The sequence below is a fragment of the Arvicola amphibius genome, chromosome 9 (genome assembly GCF_903992535.2).
Source record: "Arvicola amphibius chromosome 9, mArvAmp1.2, whole genome shotgun sequence".
Classification (NCBI taxonomy): domain Eukaryota; kingdom Metazoa; phylum Chordata; class Mammalia; order Rodentia; family Cricetidae; genus Arvicola; species Arvicola amphibius.
Genome location: NC_052055.2, coordinates 21665387 through 21682773, shown reverse-complemented (window position 1 = coordinate 21682773; position 17387 = coordinate 21665387). Strand labels below are relative to the sequence as shown.

At 46.1% G+C, this 17387-nt stretch overlaps 1 protein-coding gene across 1 annotated transcript; it reads left to right on the top strand.

Annotated features, from left to right (window-relative positions):
- The first annotated feature begins 7056 nt into the window (after positions 1–7056).
- Lratd2 (LRAT domain containing 2) lies at positions 7057–13026 on the top strand. The gene is made up of 3 exons (XM_038343664.2): positions 7057–7521; positions 8046–9256; positions 11974–13026. Exon 2 carries the CDS (start codon positions 8142–8144, stop codon positions 9072–9074), a length of 933 nt encoding a protein of 310 aa, XP_038199592.1. The 5' UTR covers positions 7057–7521; positions 8046–8141; the 3' UTR covers positions 9075–9256; positions 11974–13026.
- The last annotated feature ends 4361 nt before the right edge of the window (positions 13027–17387 follow it).

Here is a 17387-nt window from a genome sequence, read left to right as displayed (position 1 = left end):
AAGAGCGAGCACACAGGCAGAAGGCATGGGAAAGCTTAGGTTCTGGGAGACAAGTGTGCTTGCCATGGGGAAGAGAGTAACAAAGGGCCACTTTGTCTCGGGGTATTGGGGAGAAAGCTAGTGGAAGGACCTTGGAGACTATGCTGGGAACTCCCTGCTCCTCTCCTAGGCAGATGGGGAGTCACATGAAGATTCTGAGCACAGAAATAACTTGGCTTTCTTTACAGCAGTGTAGGATCCCTGGCCCTGCTGGGCTTCAAATGTTGATAGTCCAGATACTGATCCATGGGAAGCCTTGGTCCTAGGCCCAGAAAAGTGGATCGATCGAGGAAGGCAGACAGGGATTGGTCCTGTAGATTGCTGAGCCCTTCTGGGTCTGACAAGCCCTGAGGAGCGTCACACTAAACAAATGCTATCTTTTATTTTGTGTCACAGCCTGTCTCCTTGAGAGCACGAAGGGGAAGAGAAGGGGCAAAGGGGGTGGGGTGTGCTCTCTGAAGTCCCAGACTATTGACAGTCTCTCCTTTCTCAATATCTCATCCTCCCTTTGATATACAAGAAGTGCAGAATAAGATTCTTGAAATTTAGATTTTTTTCTTTTAATCCCCACATTGGATTTGCAGATATGCCAATATTTGGATTCGGAGTGCTGTAATTTAAGCCAGTCTCTCCCCTGGAACTGCCTGGCGAAATGCATCTTTCATGAGGCTCCTGGAGGAGCCCAGCTACAAGCTCAGACTCCTGAGCACAAATCACGCTTTCAGCAACATCGACAATATGATCACAGGCCCCCTGAGGCAGTGGGCTTGCTGGAGGGGCCAGCTCCGTCTCTTCACTCTCAGAGACAGCCTGGCATCAAGAGAAAGAGGTTCCAGTCCTCAGGTGAAGCTCCTAGCCCCTTCTCCAGGGCTCTTCCCCTTATCCCTGTCCATATTTGGAGTGGCTCCTGCCCAGTCTGCTGGGAAGAGTCTGGTCTAGTGAGCTGAGGACAAATGAAACAGAAGCTCTCTTGATTGGGCAGCCTCTGAAGCTTCTCTCCTTAAGCTGGGGGTTGTGTGGATGGGTCACACTCCTATGCTGATTTTGTAGCCAACATCTGGCTGGTTTGGAAGGTGATGGAACATAGTTTCTGGTTAGTAGTTCTCAAAGGTGAGGTGGGTACAGCAGCTATCACCTATCCCAGAGAATGGGACTTAAGAGCAAAATCTTTGGTTGAATGACTCTGTCTCTGCCCCATATAAGGACTATTAAAAGTAAGATCTCTAAATACCCAATTTTCCTGCTTTCCATACCCTCTCTTCCCCCTCCCTGCAACAGGCTCAACTCAGGTCATGACAGCTTTTGGTTCAGGGAGGACAATGACCAAGACAGGGAGACACCCACAATGACCACTGTCACCATTTGATTTGACCAGAAAATGTTCAGGGCTAAAACCAGGCAAGGCCCTAACAAATCAAGACAAGCTGGTCACTCAGATCTACTGCTTTCGAGCCAAACAAACACACACAGGATGGGAGCACTCTAACCCTACCCCAGTCTGCTTGATGGAATGTGAAAACCAGACTTGGACGCAGCCAGGTTCATACCTGAGTCTGACCTCTTCAGACCTCTTCCTTGATAATGAGCATGATGAAGGAGTGTCTATGTTTTAATTTCATTGGTTAATAATGAAACTGCCTCGGCCCTTTAATAGGACAGAAAATTAGGTAGGCGGAGTAGACAGAACAGAATTCTGGGAGAGAGAAGGCGGACGCTTCAGGCAGTCGCCATATGCAGTCGCCATGCTTCTCCTCTCCAAGACAGACGCAGGTTAAGATCTCTCCTGGTAAGCGACCACCTCGTGGTGCTACACAGATTACTAAATATGGGTTAATTAGCCAATAAGAGGCTGAAACTAATGGGCCAGGCAGTATTTAAAAGAATACAGTTTCCGTGTAATTATTTCGGGTGTAAAGCTAGCTGGGTCCCACCCCGCCATTCCATCTACATGAGCAGGAGTCATACTTCCTTTGGATAGACTGTGCTTACTGGGGAGACACAATAGTCGGGACTGCTTGGAGATTTAGTACAGCGAAGCCCATAGCAGTTGGCTAACCTTCTACTCCTTACAGAAAGTCGTCCTCTGGCCTTTACCTGGCTTCTGAACCACGGCCAGCATGCACATGTACTTTAAGATTTACAGGGTGCTTCTGCACATCGCTTTCCCATGGACAGAGATTGCCAGCCCCACCAGGAAGACTGAGAAACCAGGCGAACATGGAGAAGAGACAATTCAAACATCATAGATAGCATCATACCCTTGGCAAATACCAGGAATGACAAATTATCGGCTCCCCTCTGCCACTGTTCACTTTCCAAGAGGGCCAGAACCCCTCAGGGAGAATAGATAGAGATCAGACTACAGATTGAGATGGAGGGTAGTGTAGAGGAAGCTGGTTTTCAGAAAATGTTATCGTGTCTGTGAGCCTGAGGCCCAGCCTGGGGACAGGCAGAAGTCTAGATTGCCTAACCACATAGTCCACTGATCGTCTGAGGTGCACATTCTTGGAGTCATGCTTTTTCAACCCAATAGCTTACCCTATCTGCAGCGTCAGACTCCAGGTCTCGTGGGGTAGAAAGGTCAGTTCTCAGTTCATCCTCGTGGCTTAGACAGGAACTCTGACAGTGACTCTCTGGCATTCGACACAGCTTGTTTTTACTTAATCTCTTCTTAGAGGAGGTGTAGAGAATAAGACATATGGTATACTGTGCTGAATTATAACATTACAAAGTACTGTGGAAAACCTAAACGGCACTGAGGGAGGTGTCTTCACTGACTCCAATTTTGGGGCTCAGGGGGTTTTGTCTTATTCTCAAGTCTGGGTCATCTAACAACACCTGCTTCCTTTCCTGTTCTACAGTCCTGGGTGGCCAGAGGAACAAGCCGGGACCCTAAGCTTGTCTTTCTCTATCAGATTCTCCCAGACCTGCCTGCTGGGTACTCTAGGCTCAGTCTTATTGGTCCCTCTTCCCTCTTTCCCAGCTCCATCCTACCAGTAAGTTTTTTGCTTTCAGTCTTCCTTCTGGAGAGGATGCCAATGCCAACCCTTCTCATCCTGCATGTCTTAGCCCAAATTTCAGTTCCTGTGGGTCCTCTTTGACAGTAGCCCACTTCCCTGTTACCCTTTGCTTCATTACAGCTGTTCAATCCCAGGATGCTATTTTACCCTTGGCACACCCCTGATCTAATATTCATCTATTTTTTTTATTTATCATCTGCCTCCTTACCTTAGTTAGGGCTTCTATTATTGTAAGAGACACTATGACCATGGCAATTCTAATAAAGGAAAACATTTAATTGGGGTGACTTGCTTACAGTTCAGAAGTTTAGTCCATTATCATCATGGAGGGAAGCAAGGCAGCATACAGGCAGACACAGTGCTGGAGAAGGAGCTGAGAGTCTTACATCTTGACGCACAGGCAGCAGGAAGTGGTCTGAGACACACTGGGTGTGCCTTGAGCTCGTATGAGACTGCAAAGCCCACCTCCACAGTGACCCATTTACTTCAACAAGGCTACACCTACTCTGACAAAATCAAAACAAAGAGTGTCACTCCCTATGAGCTTCTGGGAGCCAATTACATTCAAACCACCATACCCCTGCATTCAAGATGAGGAGGACTCACTAACTGATACACTATTAGCTTGATAAAAACAGACACTCCAATATTTGTCAAATGTCATAGACTCTGTCTCTGCTTTACAATAAGAGCTTAAGAAACCATGGGCCTGAAAGTAAAGCAGATATGTGTGACTTTCCATTGTCCCAGTTTGGGAAATGATGTGGCTTCTCTCTAAATCTTTCACTCGCAGAGGCCACTCAATGGTAGTCACTCTTGATTTTCAAACTTTGTTAGCCCAACTGTCTAAAATCCCAATGGCAAGCCTTCTGTCATCTGTCACCCATAAGCTTTGGGATTCACTCTGCCCGTCCACCCCCAGCCTCCTCTATTTTCTGTCCCTGTAGAACAGGTCACTGAATCATAAAGACTCTATCTGTCTGTGTCCTCCTCTGCACTGAGCTCTTGGGAGACAGAATATCTAGTGGGGTATGTGGTGGACTTGTAGAATGAATGCGTGGTGTGACCGCCACATATCTAGAATATCTTCCAGAGATATATTTTGAATGAAATACTCTCTTTGGGGCAGAACAGGGGCCAGGGATACAGCTCAGCACTAAAGGGTTTATTCTTGCACCAAAATCAGGTGACTCAGAACAAACACATATGCAAACACACACACACAATTAGAAATAAAATAAATCTTAAAAATTAGAAATAAAACAAAAGAATATTAAATATTTGAATTAAAGCTAAGACTGGTGACAGAGTCCTTGGGAGCCCAAGGCAGGAGATTGAAAGTTCAAGGCCTGACTTGGCTAGCTACATAAATAAGTCAATGCCAGCCTAGACACCCTAGTGAGACTATGTGTTGAAATGAATTAGGAAACAATGAGAAATAACATATAATCATGAGCTGAATAATATGTAATCAAGTGATAAGGTATGGAGGGTGTGTATGCTGTAGGGAAAAGTGGGTCAGCAGGGAGATTTCTAGGGCCAGGCAGACCTTGTACATGAGATAGCAGGACAGGAATATAGCAACTGCGGAGGACACATCTGTAAGGCACCCACTCACGACTGCCTTAGCTCTGAAGCAATTGGTCAAAACCTTTCTAATGCTGAGGCCCTTAAATACAGCTCCTCATGTTGTGGTGGCCCTAGCCATGCAATCATTTCCATTGCTACTTCCACTTCCTAACTATAATCTTGCTACTGTTATGAATCATAACACAAATATCTGATGTGTAGGTTATCTGACATGTGACACCTGCGAAAGGGCCCTCTGGCCACCAATGGGGTCATGACCCACAGGTTGAGAACTGCTGTGAGCCACCTCAGCTCAAGTTCCTTGTTGCTTACTGTTCTGGGTAATAGGTCTGATGGGTTTATATCCTTAGGTTTCTTCAGTAAATCTGATAATCTCATTTGTTATTAAATAATTATTTGAGATGAATAAAGCCTTTATTGCAGCATTTGTGCAACCATTGACCCAGTGATCTAGCTGGCCAGATGGAGGTTGAGAGCTAGACATTCATTAATTTAAAAAAAAATCTACTGGCTATCAAAGGTATCACGTGTTGACTTGCTGATTGCCTCATAAAACCAGGACATTACGTATTTTTCCCCTTCTTTCCTTCTCTGTCTCTCTTTCTGTGTGTGTGTGTGTGTGTGTGTATGAGAGAGAGAGAGAGAGAGAGAGAGAGAGAGAGAGAGAGAGAGAGAGAGAGAATCAAAAATCCAGGGCTTTCCACATTCTAGGCAAGCACTTTATCATCAAACTATATCCAGCCCTTAGGAAGCAATTCTTGGTCTATGGCAGAGTTGCCCTCCACCATCCTCTAAACACTTATTAACTGAATGCCTGCTAAGTAAAATGAGGTGATGTCTGCTACCTCTGGACTTTATAGTTGGCCAGCTGAACAGCTGAACCACTACTGTGATAATAAGAGAACAAGAGTCAAGGAAGTCCAGCTCTCTCACTCATTAGGACTTGACCCCAGGGTGCGGGCAGCTGTCTACTATGTAACTGTTCTCTATAGATTGCATCGCCAGCCAGCCTATCCAGTGTCATCCAGGGACAAACTGGCCCCACAGTATCTGGCCACAGACTCCCCATTCCAAGTTCTAAATGTAACCCTTGCCTCTCTGTGCTCACATGGTAGGAAAAGTGGCCCCTGGAAAATGTTCTGCGAAGTTCCAGGAACTGCTCTCCTAACCTCACCCATCTTCAGTCGCTCAGAAAATACTGAGATTAAATCTTCAGCACCCACACAAATCTCTCCTTTGGTCTAGCGCACAGAGTGATCTTAGGCTTGCCCAAGAACTAACTTCCAGCCCAGCCCTGACAATATCGATTGATCTGGCTTAAAGGTACATAAGTAGATTGATTTTTGTTTTCCCCTCTCAAACTAAAAAGGATCATAGCAGTGTTAGTATATTCCTGTTTCCACATGCTGGTGTACACTGAATGAATAAATAATAATGTTACTTGGAAAAACTTTGGTAGATGGAAAACAAGGTGCTGGTCTTGAATTGCACTGTGAACTCGTTTGGGTGCTCCCTTAGCTTGTCCATTGAGAGTGGCGTTAAGGATTCTACACTATCCATTCTGACCCATTATTTTTTTTAAAAAAAAGCAAAGGTCACTTACAAGTTTAGGTCTGGGGTACAGAAATGAACCCGGCAGAGGGGAAAGTAACCTCTTAGGTAGGTTAATAACAGGGCTGTGACTTCCCTCTAAATCAGGGAAGGAAATATATTCACCAGGAGACTTTGCTAATTTGTTTCTAATTTAAGGACAATTAGGCAATTCTACACTCCCACCCAGCTTCTGCAGGCTTTCTCTCACAACTAGATAAAAAATAAAATAAAAAATTTAAAAATCTGGAAACAAAGAAGTCTATGAAATTAACTTTGGTTTTACTTGAAGGAACACCTAATCATCACGGGTCTTGGAAGTCAGCCAGTAACTGTTTCATACTGCTTCCTCTTTCTGAAAACAAAACAAGACAAAAACCTTTTGTTTTGTTTTCTACTGTCCCAAAATATTACTTGTTCTGGAAACACGTCTTAGCTGAGGCGTTTCCATAGCTGTTGCAGCATAGAATCCTTTAGGTCATAAATACGTTCTGCATAAGAAAAGGCAGTCCCTCCCTCTTTAGATACTCCACGTAAGAAGAAATGGAAGGCGATGAGGAAGAAACACCAAATTCTTCTAGCCCCTCGCATTTCGCATTTCTTTACTTCCAGGTGGCATTTAACTTCCAAGTTCTCAGAACCCCAACAGGAAGGCAGGCTGGACTCCAGCGGTGCAGGAAGCCGGCTCCCACGGAGGGTAGACTAGCTACCAGCGGGATTTAAACCCGCTACAGAGGGGGCGTGGCTCTGGAAGGGCGGCACGGCTTGGGTGGGCGGGGCGGGGGCGGGGCTCCGGGAGGCTAAGCCCAGTGCCAGAAAGACGCGAGCTCCGGGAGCCAGCGTCTGTCTCTTTAAATGCCCAGGGCTTCGCTCCCGCCCGGCTGCCCGGAGCCGGATCTACAATCCCGTCCCTCCCGCTCCGGCGCTTGTTGCTCGCTCGGTCCGAGCGGGAGCTGTGGACCGCGGGAAGCCCAGCTACCTCCTTCTCCTTTCCTCTTCGTGCTCCACCTTCCGGGAGATCTGCGTGAGGGGTTGTACAGCAGCGAACGTGAACAGGCATTGCCCCCACCATCTTCATTTCTTGGGGTGCTACGCAGCCGTGCGGGGCGGGAAGGGGAGAAATGCGTCCTTCCCCACTGCCTGGCTTCGTCCCGGTCCGCGCTGGGAGAGGAGGCACTGCGGAACCCACACCTGCGAACTCGCCCTAGAAGTCTCAGGGTGCGGCAGGGCGCCTCTCCCGGTCCCCCAGGTCTTCCACCTCTCCGCGAGTGAGTCGGCGCAGGTAATCGGAACCCCAGGGCAGGCGCGCGGGGGAGGGGCGGGCGAGCCGCAGCGAGGACTTTGTCGCAGGTGAGCCAGGTGGGTGGCTCACCTGCCACGGCCACGCCGCGGGAGCCTCTCTGGTTCCTAGGGGGTGCAGGCATTGTGGGACGTCTAAGGGCTAGTTAGGACCCGGAGTGGGAGGGGAAGTTAGGAAAGAGAAGGAAATTGGAATAAAGTTTCCATTTCCTTCCCCCCTCTGACCTGGGTTGGCAGGTAGGGCGCGGGCGGAAGCTGTAGGAACAGCTGATGCAATGGGCTTTGAGCGGGGCCAGGTGATAGCTAGAGCCTGGGGGGAGCTGGAGTGACCTTGTCTCCGGTAATTCTGACCCTAGAGCTGGAGAAACGCGAGGAAGCTCTCTCCCTAGAATCCCCCTAAAATGGCTCCAGGTACACCCCCCAGCCCCCGGTTCTTTCTCCCGAACAAAACGTCTTTCCCTTGAGTGGCACCTACAAATACATTTTTCTTGTCTCCTCTTCCAACAGGTGGCTTTAGCCCCTGCCCCAAGACCAGTGCCAATGACTCAGGCGGTGGTTTCGCTTTCTCCTCTCGCGGTCCTGTGAACGAGTGTCCACAGCGTGATGGGCAATCAGGTGGAGAAACTGACCCACCTAAGTTACAAGGAAGTTCCCACTGCCGACCCGACCGGCGTGGACCGAGACGATGGGCCCCGCATAGGAGTCTCTTATATTTTCTCCAATGACGACGAGGACGTGGAACCGCAGCCACCGCCCCAGGGGCCTGATGGCGGAGCTTTGCCGGACTCGGGGGACCGGCCTCCCCTGCCCCCGCCGCAGCCCTATGACCCGCGGCAGCATGAGGTGGAATGCTCAGTGTTTTATCGCGACGAGTGCATCTACCAGAAAAGCTTCGCGCCGGGGTCGGCAGCACTAAGCACCTACACACCCGAGAACCTGCTCAACAAGTGCAGTCCGGGCGACCTCGTGGAGTTTGTGTCGCAGGCGCAGTACCCGCACTGGGCGGTCTACGTGGGCAATTTCCAAGTGGTGCATCTGCACCGGTTGGAGGTGAGCAACAGCTTCCTGACCGATGCAAGCCAGGGTCGACGTGGCCGCGTGGTCAACGATCTGTATCGCTACAAGCCACTGAGCCCTAGCGCTGTGGTGCGGAACGCGCTGGCCCACGTGGGCGCCAAGGAGCGCGAGCTCAGCTGGCGCAACTCAGAGAGCTTTGCCGCCTGGTGCCGCTATGGCAAACGCGAGTTCAAAATCGGTGGCGAGCTGCGCATCGGCAAGCAGCCCTACCGTTTGCAGATTCAGCTTTCGGCCCAGCGCAGCCACACTCTCGAGTTCCAGAGCCTGGAGGATTTGATCATGGAGAAGCGGCGCAACGACCAAATCGGACGCGCGGCGGTGCTGCAGGAGCTCGCCACGCACCTGCACCCGGCTGAGCCAGATGAGGGCGACAGCGACGCGGCTCGGACTACACCGTCTCCCCTGCGCCCTCCTGCACCTGGCTCCGAGGAGGAGACTGGAGACTCGGTGGTGCACTGATACTTAGCCTAGACTCAGAGCTGCAAAAGGGAACTGTTTGCAACGGCGCGCCCCCTTCCTCCCCACCCCACCCCCTTCGCCTGGGCCTCGTTTGATATTCCTGGGCCTTTTGGAAAACGCAGAGTTGGTGAAAAGCACAGCCGACTTTGAACGGGGGAGGAGGAAGGGGACGGAGGGAGCAGGTAGGAGCACTTTGGCTGGTGGGTGGCCATGGGGAGCATTTTCTTCCGTGGGGAGGGGACCTCCGTCCGCCTTCCTTTCTGAGTTGAGGTAAAGTGTGAACTTGCTTGGAATTTCAACCCTGACAGATCTGAGACCAAATTCAACCCTTCCTTATACAAACAGGCTTGGGGAATTGTAGAGTAACTGTGCCCTGATTTGGCCCCTCTGTGTCCCTCCCTACTCTCTGCTTGGAGGAGGCAGGGTACAAAGGCCAGAGGGGGTTGGGAGGCGCCGCCGCGGGGCAGCTGGAAGAGCTGCTTATCTGCTTCCCCCACTGAGCTGTGCTTAGGATCCTAGAGGCTGGAGTGATTTATTTTATGGGATCCTGGGGCATAGGGCTGCTGAAACCACAAGATCTGGGAGCAGCAGACCGAAACCAAACAGCCCCCTTATTAAGTGCAACAAATACTTTAGCAAACTCAGGCTACAGGCTACAAACGGAATCTTCTACCTCTGTTCTTTCCATCCCCAAGTACCTCCTCTTGGGAAGCTGGCTCTAAGCAGTCTCTGGCTCCCAGCCCTTTCCCCGGTTACAAGTAAATCATTGTCAAGGACCAGCCAGAGAAAGGATTCAATTAAGGTGCCCGTTCTGCTGCCTCTGTTTTTGGCCTGCTGTTGTGGACTCTTAGAGCTATGGCGGTGTTATCAAGGGAGGCAATAGCCCTTTGTGTCTCTGATCTAATTAAACCTGCCTGGCACGTTCATCTGCAGGTCACAGATGGGGTTGGCTTGTGCCACCCCATAAAATATCCTCTAGGGAATCCGCCAGTGATGCCCTGGCAAGAATTAAATCTCTTCTTATCCCCTTGCCGATGGTGAGAGTAACCCTGTAAAAATAAAGCTGGAGCTAGGATTCTTTTTGCTTTTTGTTTTTTCTCTTCTTGGTCCACCTTCCTCACCATGGCTTTGTTCTGCCTGGTGGTAACAGACGGTTGCTGTGGTCTGGGTAGGATTAGGTTTACTTTGCCATCTATGGTTGAGAAGTTTCATTCAAGATGCAAAGTCTTGTTATATGGGACTCAGTTTCTCTGCGACTTAAGAGTGATGACATGAGTCACACAGGTTTTGATTATGGTCCCAAATGTAGGTTGGTGATGCTGGCATGTGTTGGTGGCTGACTGACAGTTAGCAATTGGGTCTGCTGCTGAACTCCCATGCACTTTCGTGCAAGGCTTTATGATGGCTGCAGCCTGTCCCCTAAATTGTGGACAGGCCTTTTACAGCAGAGTGCTGTCAACGGCTCTCAAAAGTTGAGCATGGCTAAAGGCCTTTGCTGCCTCCTACAGTCATTGTACTACACTGGACATTGGTCATTTATGACTTAGTTCTTACCCGTTGGAGCAGAATCTTACTTGAGTGCCCTGAAGCAATGGCCATTCTTGGGCTCCTTGCTTAAGAATCTCTAAATCCCACTTTTTTTTTTTTAAGACATAAAAGTTGATATGCTATTTTTTTTTTTTTTTTTTTTTTTTTTTGGTTTTTCGAGACAGGGTTTCTCTGCAGCTTTTTTAGAGCTTGTCCTGGAACTAGCTCTTGTAGACCAGGCTGGCCTCGAACTCACAGAGATTCGCCTGCCTCTGCCTCCCGAGTGCTGGGATTAAAGGCGTGCGCCACCACCGCCCGGCTATGCTATTTTTTTTAAAGCCTAGGTTCTTCATAGTACCTCAGCATAAAATTTTTTCATCATAAAGGCATTAAATAAATCTCCTGCTTTCATGGTGATTTACCAAACAAGTCCTTGTTCCTTTGAATGTTACAGATGAGTATACACCAGCCATGGTTTGGGACATTGAGGGAGAATCAGTTTCTGATGGGAGTGTAGATCTGATTTCTGTGTACTCATAGCTATTTGTTTATATGGTCTTGTTTTTGGAACAGCAGAACAAGATACACACAGGCGATGACATTTAGGAAAACCTATGTCTAACAGATTTCGGTTAGTGAACAACAGGACAACAGGCGGAGAAGGATCAGAACAGCTGTCCCCAGTGGTTTTGGAATAGCCAACTCTTCCTGCTCTCCCATCCCTGCCTTCATCATCTCCCCCCTCACATACACACAGTCTGTTCACACTCAGTGTAGCAGGTGATTTGTATTACACATGGAGTGCCCCCAAAGGAAGAACTCATAGCTTCTTCTACCACACCTGTAGCATTCTTACTTTTTGGAGCTAGATGTTTTCCAGGTGGTATTTTTTGGACTGTGCTGCCAACAATTCAGCTGGGTACCAGTGAGGACAAGTATGTAATACTTAGGAAGAGCTATCCCATTGGATCCTCTTAGAGGGCAGAAGGTCTTTACTAGTGGTTCTGAACCTGTGTATCAAGACACTTTGCGGTACATACCAGGTATCCTGGATATCAGATGTTTACATTACAATTCATAACGGTAGCAAAATTACAGTTATGAAGTGGCAATGAGGTAATTGGATGATTGGAAGTCACCACAATGTGAGCGGTTGTAATAAAGGGTCTCAGCATTAGGAAGGTTGAGAACTGCTGGTTTGAAGTAAAACAGCATCAGTTTAGGGCTCTAAGAAGAGGGTTGTGTCAGCTCTTGTTTTTTAAGACATCTGTGTTGTGGGGGAAAAAAATCATGTCTTTTAATGTCCTGGCAATGGCTACGTTTGGCACTTTAGAAGACAAAAATATATTTAATAATTTTTGTTTCTCCTTAGGAATAAGACATAGAACTATTTTGTACTGTGAATTATGGACGCTCTTTGAAGGAAAGAAATATTGATTCCAATACTCTTCTGAAGCTATGGAAGGGATGAACAGGACCCTGTGGAGTACACACTAAAAGAAACTAGACAAATTCTATTTTCTTACCTGAGCAAATATTTTATTGAGACGGCTTATGTATGTCAAAGGAGCCGACAACTTCAACTACACAACTTTTTCTATGCGAAAAACTGGTACTTTTGTAGCTTTTATTCCACATTTAATTTAAAATGACTTTGTAGCAGTGAAATGTCTAGCAGAAGACTTTATTCCAGATCTTGAAGATGATTTTTAGTTTTTATGAAAATGGTTCAGTGGTTCAGCCTCTCAAAGCATCGGTGCTTCTGGGCCTCAGGGCACCCTTGGACAAGAACAACCACGTGAAAACATATTTTTTGGAAGCAAAACTTTAATTTTATATGATACATACTATGGAAAGTTAAGAAAATTTAAGAACTACTTGTTTTTCTTTTTGTTTCTTTTTCTTAAAATGGGATCCACTGTGTTGAAGACTCTTGATATAGTATGTGCTTGTCTAGCCATTTTTTAAAACAAATTAAAAGTGCTAATAGTCATCTGACAGATTTGTTTGGAGAGTTAGATTTTATTTGTGAATTGTTTAAAAATCAGGATAATGATAAATTTGACTGCTTTCTTCATCTTTTCATTATGCTGTTTTGTTCTTGGTTCTAATTCTGTGGCCTGTGTAGAAATACCGTCAGGATACAGACTCCACATGCATTTTGTTTCCCAGAAAATTGTAGAAACCTTAATTTTGTTTGAAGGTTGTATGTTAAATCGATTTTCTTTCACCACTTCTTGAGGAGGAGGTTCTAGTTTGAAATTGTATCATTTCCTTCAAAATGAAGGGCAGTACTTAGCTAAATAAAAGATTGATGGCATCTTTTAAGCCATTTCCTGTTCACTCTGTCTTATTAAAATAAAAGCTGTCAAGTTCTTCTGAAAGATGTTATGAGGGTTCCCAATAAACCATCTATTATCATCTATTATCATTGCATTCGTTTCTCCACATACGCACCTTTCTTTTGACATTTTTGATCTTAATTCAAGCTGCTCAGCAGCTTACTGTAATATGTCTGGAAAATATGAGTGTGTGTCCTCCTTGCGTTGTTCAGGGAATAGTTTGGTGGATTCCTTTAGTAGTCCAAACTCATGTATTTATCAGACGGGAGTTAATCACCCATTGCTTTATGCTAAGTGTCTTGAGACCACACATCTTCAAGACGCAGTTTTCAGAAACAGCGCCAATGTGGCCGGGAAGACATACTTACCGTGGAGTCTGCAATGGGAAGTTCTGTGTTTGGCAACTTGTGCTGAACTTCCATTGGTTTCACAGCCTAGGGTAAAGCACCATCCTTATCACGTGGTACTGTTGGCATGACAGCGGATACAGGTGCGTGTAGTTGCGAGAACAAACACGACATCTAAGAGGGTTCCTTGGAGGCCCCCCAGCCTCTGAAAGTATCACCACCATGTCAAGAGGTTTCAATCCAGGCTGGGAATTCTAAGTAACAAAGTTGAGTGAGGTGACAAGAAGCCCAAGCAGCAAGAGGCCATTTTCCCTACTGGAGTCTCACAGTTCTCCTTACACAAGATGCTTTGGGGAGGAGAACCTAAGGTAGAATTTGCGCGAATTCTTTGGTAGTCTTGGTAGAGGCTGCTGTTCCTGCTTTTTCTAAGTGGATGTAGCCTGCCTGATGTAGGAAAATGACATGTTCCAAAGCATTTAAAAGGACCTCTAAAACGAACCGGCTCAGAATAGGTGCAAAAGGCTTCTATTTCCTTTTACTGAGTTCGCTGGGGAAACTGCTTATTAAACAAATATAGCAATTTCCCTGCGGAATAAATGCACTTGCAATCACAGTAAGGGTACAGTCCTGTGAAGGGCCAAAGGATGTTGAGCCCAGCCCTGCGTCAGTCTGTTAAAAAAAAAAAAAAAAAGGAAAGATTCTTTAAAGAAGAATGATGCTTATTTGAGACTAGCAGAGCTTGATAGTGGGAATACGTGTGCCACGCTAAACTATGAGTGAGCTAAAACAAGTTGAGGCCAAGGAGAGGGCCTAAACACAGGGTTTGAGAAGCAGTAACCCTTAGCCACAGTAGTTAAGAAGAGTGGTTGAGCAGACAGTTGCCAGGCAGCTGCCCCTTAGAGTTCGTTTGGTCGAAGGTTCCATGGCTTCTGTGTAAGCTTGTGGTTTTGGCAGAGTCTTTTGCTCTAGAGACTATCAGAAACTCACATAATAACTAGTCATGACTTCCTGGCCAAGAGACTCCATTTTTTTTTTTTTTTTTTTGGTTTTTCGAGACAGGGTTTCTCTGCAGCTTTTTTAGAGCCTGTCCTGGAACTAGCTCTTGTAGACCAGGCTGGCCTCGAACTCACAGAGATCCGCCTGCCTCTGCCTCCCGAGTGCTGGGATTAAAGGCGTGCGCCACCACCGCCCGGCGAGACTCCATTTTGACTCTGATATAATTTTCATCTTTCTCACTAGGAGTCAGAACACAAAGAATTTAAAATATATGTATTTTTATTAAAAATATATATGAAACGGTCCAGTCCCTGAACTTATTGGAAAAGGGAAATCATATATGTAGGACAGGCTATAATAGAGATGGTTCTGCAAAAGGCTGCTGTTTTTTTTCAAAAATATTTATTTATTTATTATGTATACAATATTCTGTCTGTGTGTATGCCTGCAGGCCAGAAGAGGGCACCAGATCTCATTACAGATGGTTGTGAGCCACCATGTGGTTGCTGGGAATTGAACTCAGGACCTTCGGAAGAGCAGGCAATGCTCTTAACCACTGAGCCATCTCTCCAGCCCCAAGGCTGCTGTTTTATAGGTATATGAATAAAGGAAACATGCACGTTTTTGCAACTGGCAGAAAAGAAGCCTGTCATAGAATCAGACAGAAACACAAGTACAAATCATAGAGATCATGAAGTCACCAACAGAGCTGATATTTACTAAGTCCCTAGCTGGGAGGCTCCTCAATTCCCATAGCGTACCTAATGTACAACGATGAAGTATATCCATAGTCACGTCCATTTAAATAGACAAGACGGGTAACAACAACAAAATGACAGAAATATGATCATAGCTGTGATGGAGTTCAGGGAAGATGTGTAGTGTGCAGGAGAGGTGCCCTCCACCTGTGAGTCAGAATGCTACAGGTCAAGAGGCAGGGGATGGATCATGTGCTTTGGAGCGAGTGCAGACGCATTCATCAAGGCAGGAAGACTGGAGAGTTAATGAATGGACTCAGTGCTCTCAAAATGCTTTTGTTCCACCTGCTGGTACTCATGGACTTCTCCAGCTCATTCATAAGTTCTTTTGTTCCTCAGAGCAGAATAAAGGCAGTGACTGAACGGCTGGGTGTGTATCAAGTCGGGTTTTGCTAGATCAAATGTTCCATCATCTCACAGTGGCTTGTTAAGAGGCCTGGGGGTGGACAGTCAATGACTGTCAGAGCTGGAGATTGTCCTTTTAATACTATGCAGGCCTTAGATTACTAGGTTAGGGAGTGGAGTGTGGATTCATGCCTCGGCCCAATGCAGGAGAGTAGACACGCGGGTGGACACGGCTAGATGAGAAGGAAATAGCAGGATTTACAGTCTTGGACTCATTACTGAGAAGGAGGGAATTGTGTTCAGCTGGTAAGCCGCTGCTGTGAGCCGCTAGTGCTGTAATGATCTCACGAGTGGTCACGAATGGCTCCAAGGATGCTCTCTAGACTATGTCCTTTGGAAAGCATAGAACTCAATCAAGTTGCAGAGTGGCTCTCTCACTCTTCAGTACATTCTTTTTAGTCTTACTCCACTGAAGGGAAAAGGCCCGCCTGGACAGAAAGTATGGCTGAGACTTCACAGTCAAAGGACCTGCATTTTTCTACTGTGGCATCTGCTTATTAGCCCGTGAAACCAGGGAGAAATTACATACTTCCTGGAATACTAGATTTCTTCTTTTGTACAATGCACTCTTTCAGTCATATTTGTATAATAATCCTCTGTGTATATGACATTGTAGCATTTAATAATAATAACAGAAGTCAGCATAAACAATATATATATTATAATTAATATACATTTGGACTATATTTATCTTAATGTCAGTCGTAAGGGTAAAATGAAACAGATCCTTAGAGAAACAAATCCCCAACAATAACAACTGGGATTAGGAAGGAAAATTCGGGCCGTCACAGGTAACGCACTTGGTAGGGTGCTTTCTGGGAAAACATGGCAGCTGAGTTTGGATTCCCTGGACCCACGTGAAAGCAGGCTGGAGCAGCACGTCTCTTATCTGTAACGCCCATGGGTTATAGGTGGATTCCGGAAGCTCACAAGCCAGCCAATCTAGCCAAACTGGCAAGTTTGAGATTCAGCAAGAGTGATCTATAAATTAATGTGTACAATAATGGAGGAAGATGCCTGACATCAATCTTTGGGCCTCCACATATGCACGCAATCAGGCACAGATGCGCGTGCGCTTGCACACACACACAGACACATACACATGCACACACAGAGAGGAAGGAAATTATGGGTTATTATATATTCAAATTCTTACTCAAGTTACTGTCTGGGAGAGAAATCTTCCCTTTAGGTTTGGAGAATTTCTTTTCAGGGAGAATTATTTTTAAAAAAATTAATTCTGCAATCATATAATTAATCATCAAATTAATATAGTAATAATAATTGACTGAATTTCAGAAAATATTCTCAAAATATTTTCTTGTATTTGTTTTAGTACTGGCAAGATTTATCACTATATTTAATATTATAAAGCAAGGCTGAAGGCGGGTGGTGCACGCCTTTAATCCCAGCACTCAGGAGACAGAGGCAGGCAGATCTCTATGATTTCGAGGCCAGCCTGGTCTATAAGAGCTAGTTCTAGGACAGGCTCCAAAGCTACAGAGAAAGCCTGTCTCAGAAGGAAAGAAAGAAAGAAAGAAAGAAAGAAAGAAAGAAAGAAAGAAAGAAAGAAAGAAAGAAGGAAGGAAGGAAGGAAGGAAGGAAGGAAGGAAGGAAGGAAAGAAAGAAAGAAAGAAAGAAAGAAAGAAAGAAAGAAAGAAAGAAAGAAAGAAACTAAGGCTGAAAGTGAATGGAACAAAAGGAAATAATAAATTCATTTAAGTTTTCTTTATTTTGGGGAAAAGTATTTAAAGGGATTGTGTGTTTCTGTTTGCTTTCAGTATTGCTGTATTTAATATTGATTTTTCCCCTTTTCTTTCCATATCAGAGTATTTCCCTTTGCTGCCCAGCTCTCTTCCTGGTCAGTGCATCATAGACTATGGGAGGATATTGCTGTATCTCAGTGGACATACATAATCTCTAGGAAGGGAGTCTTAT

Bases quoted from the DNA above. Each gene is read 5' to 3' on its own strand.
- Lratd2 (XM_038343664.2), top strand. From the start codon at position 8,142: ATGGGCAATCAGGTGGAGAAACTGACCCACCTAAGTTACAAGGAAGTT.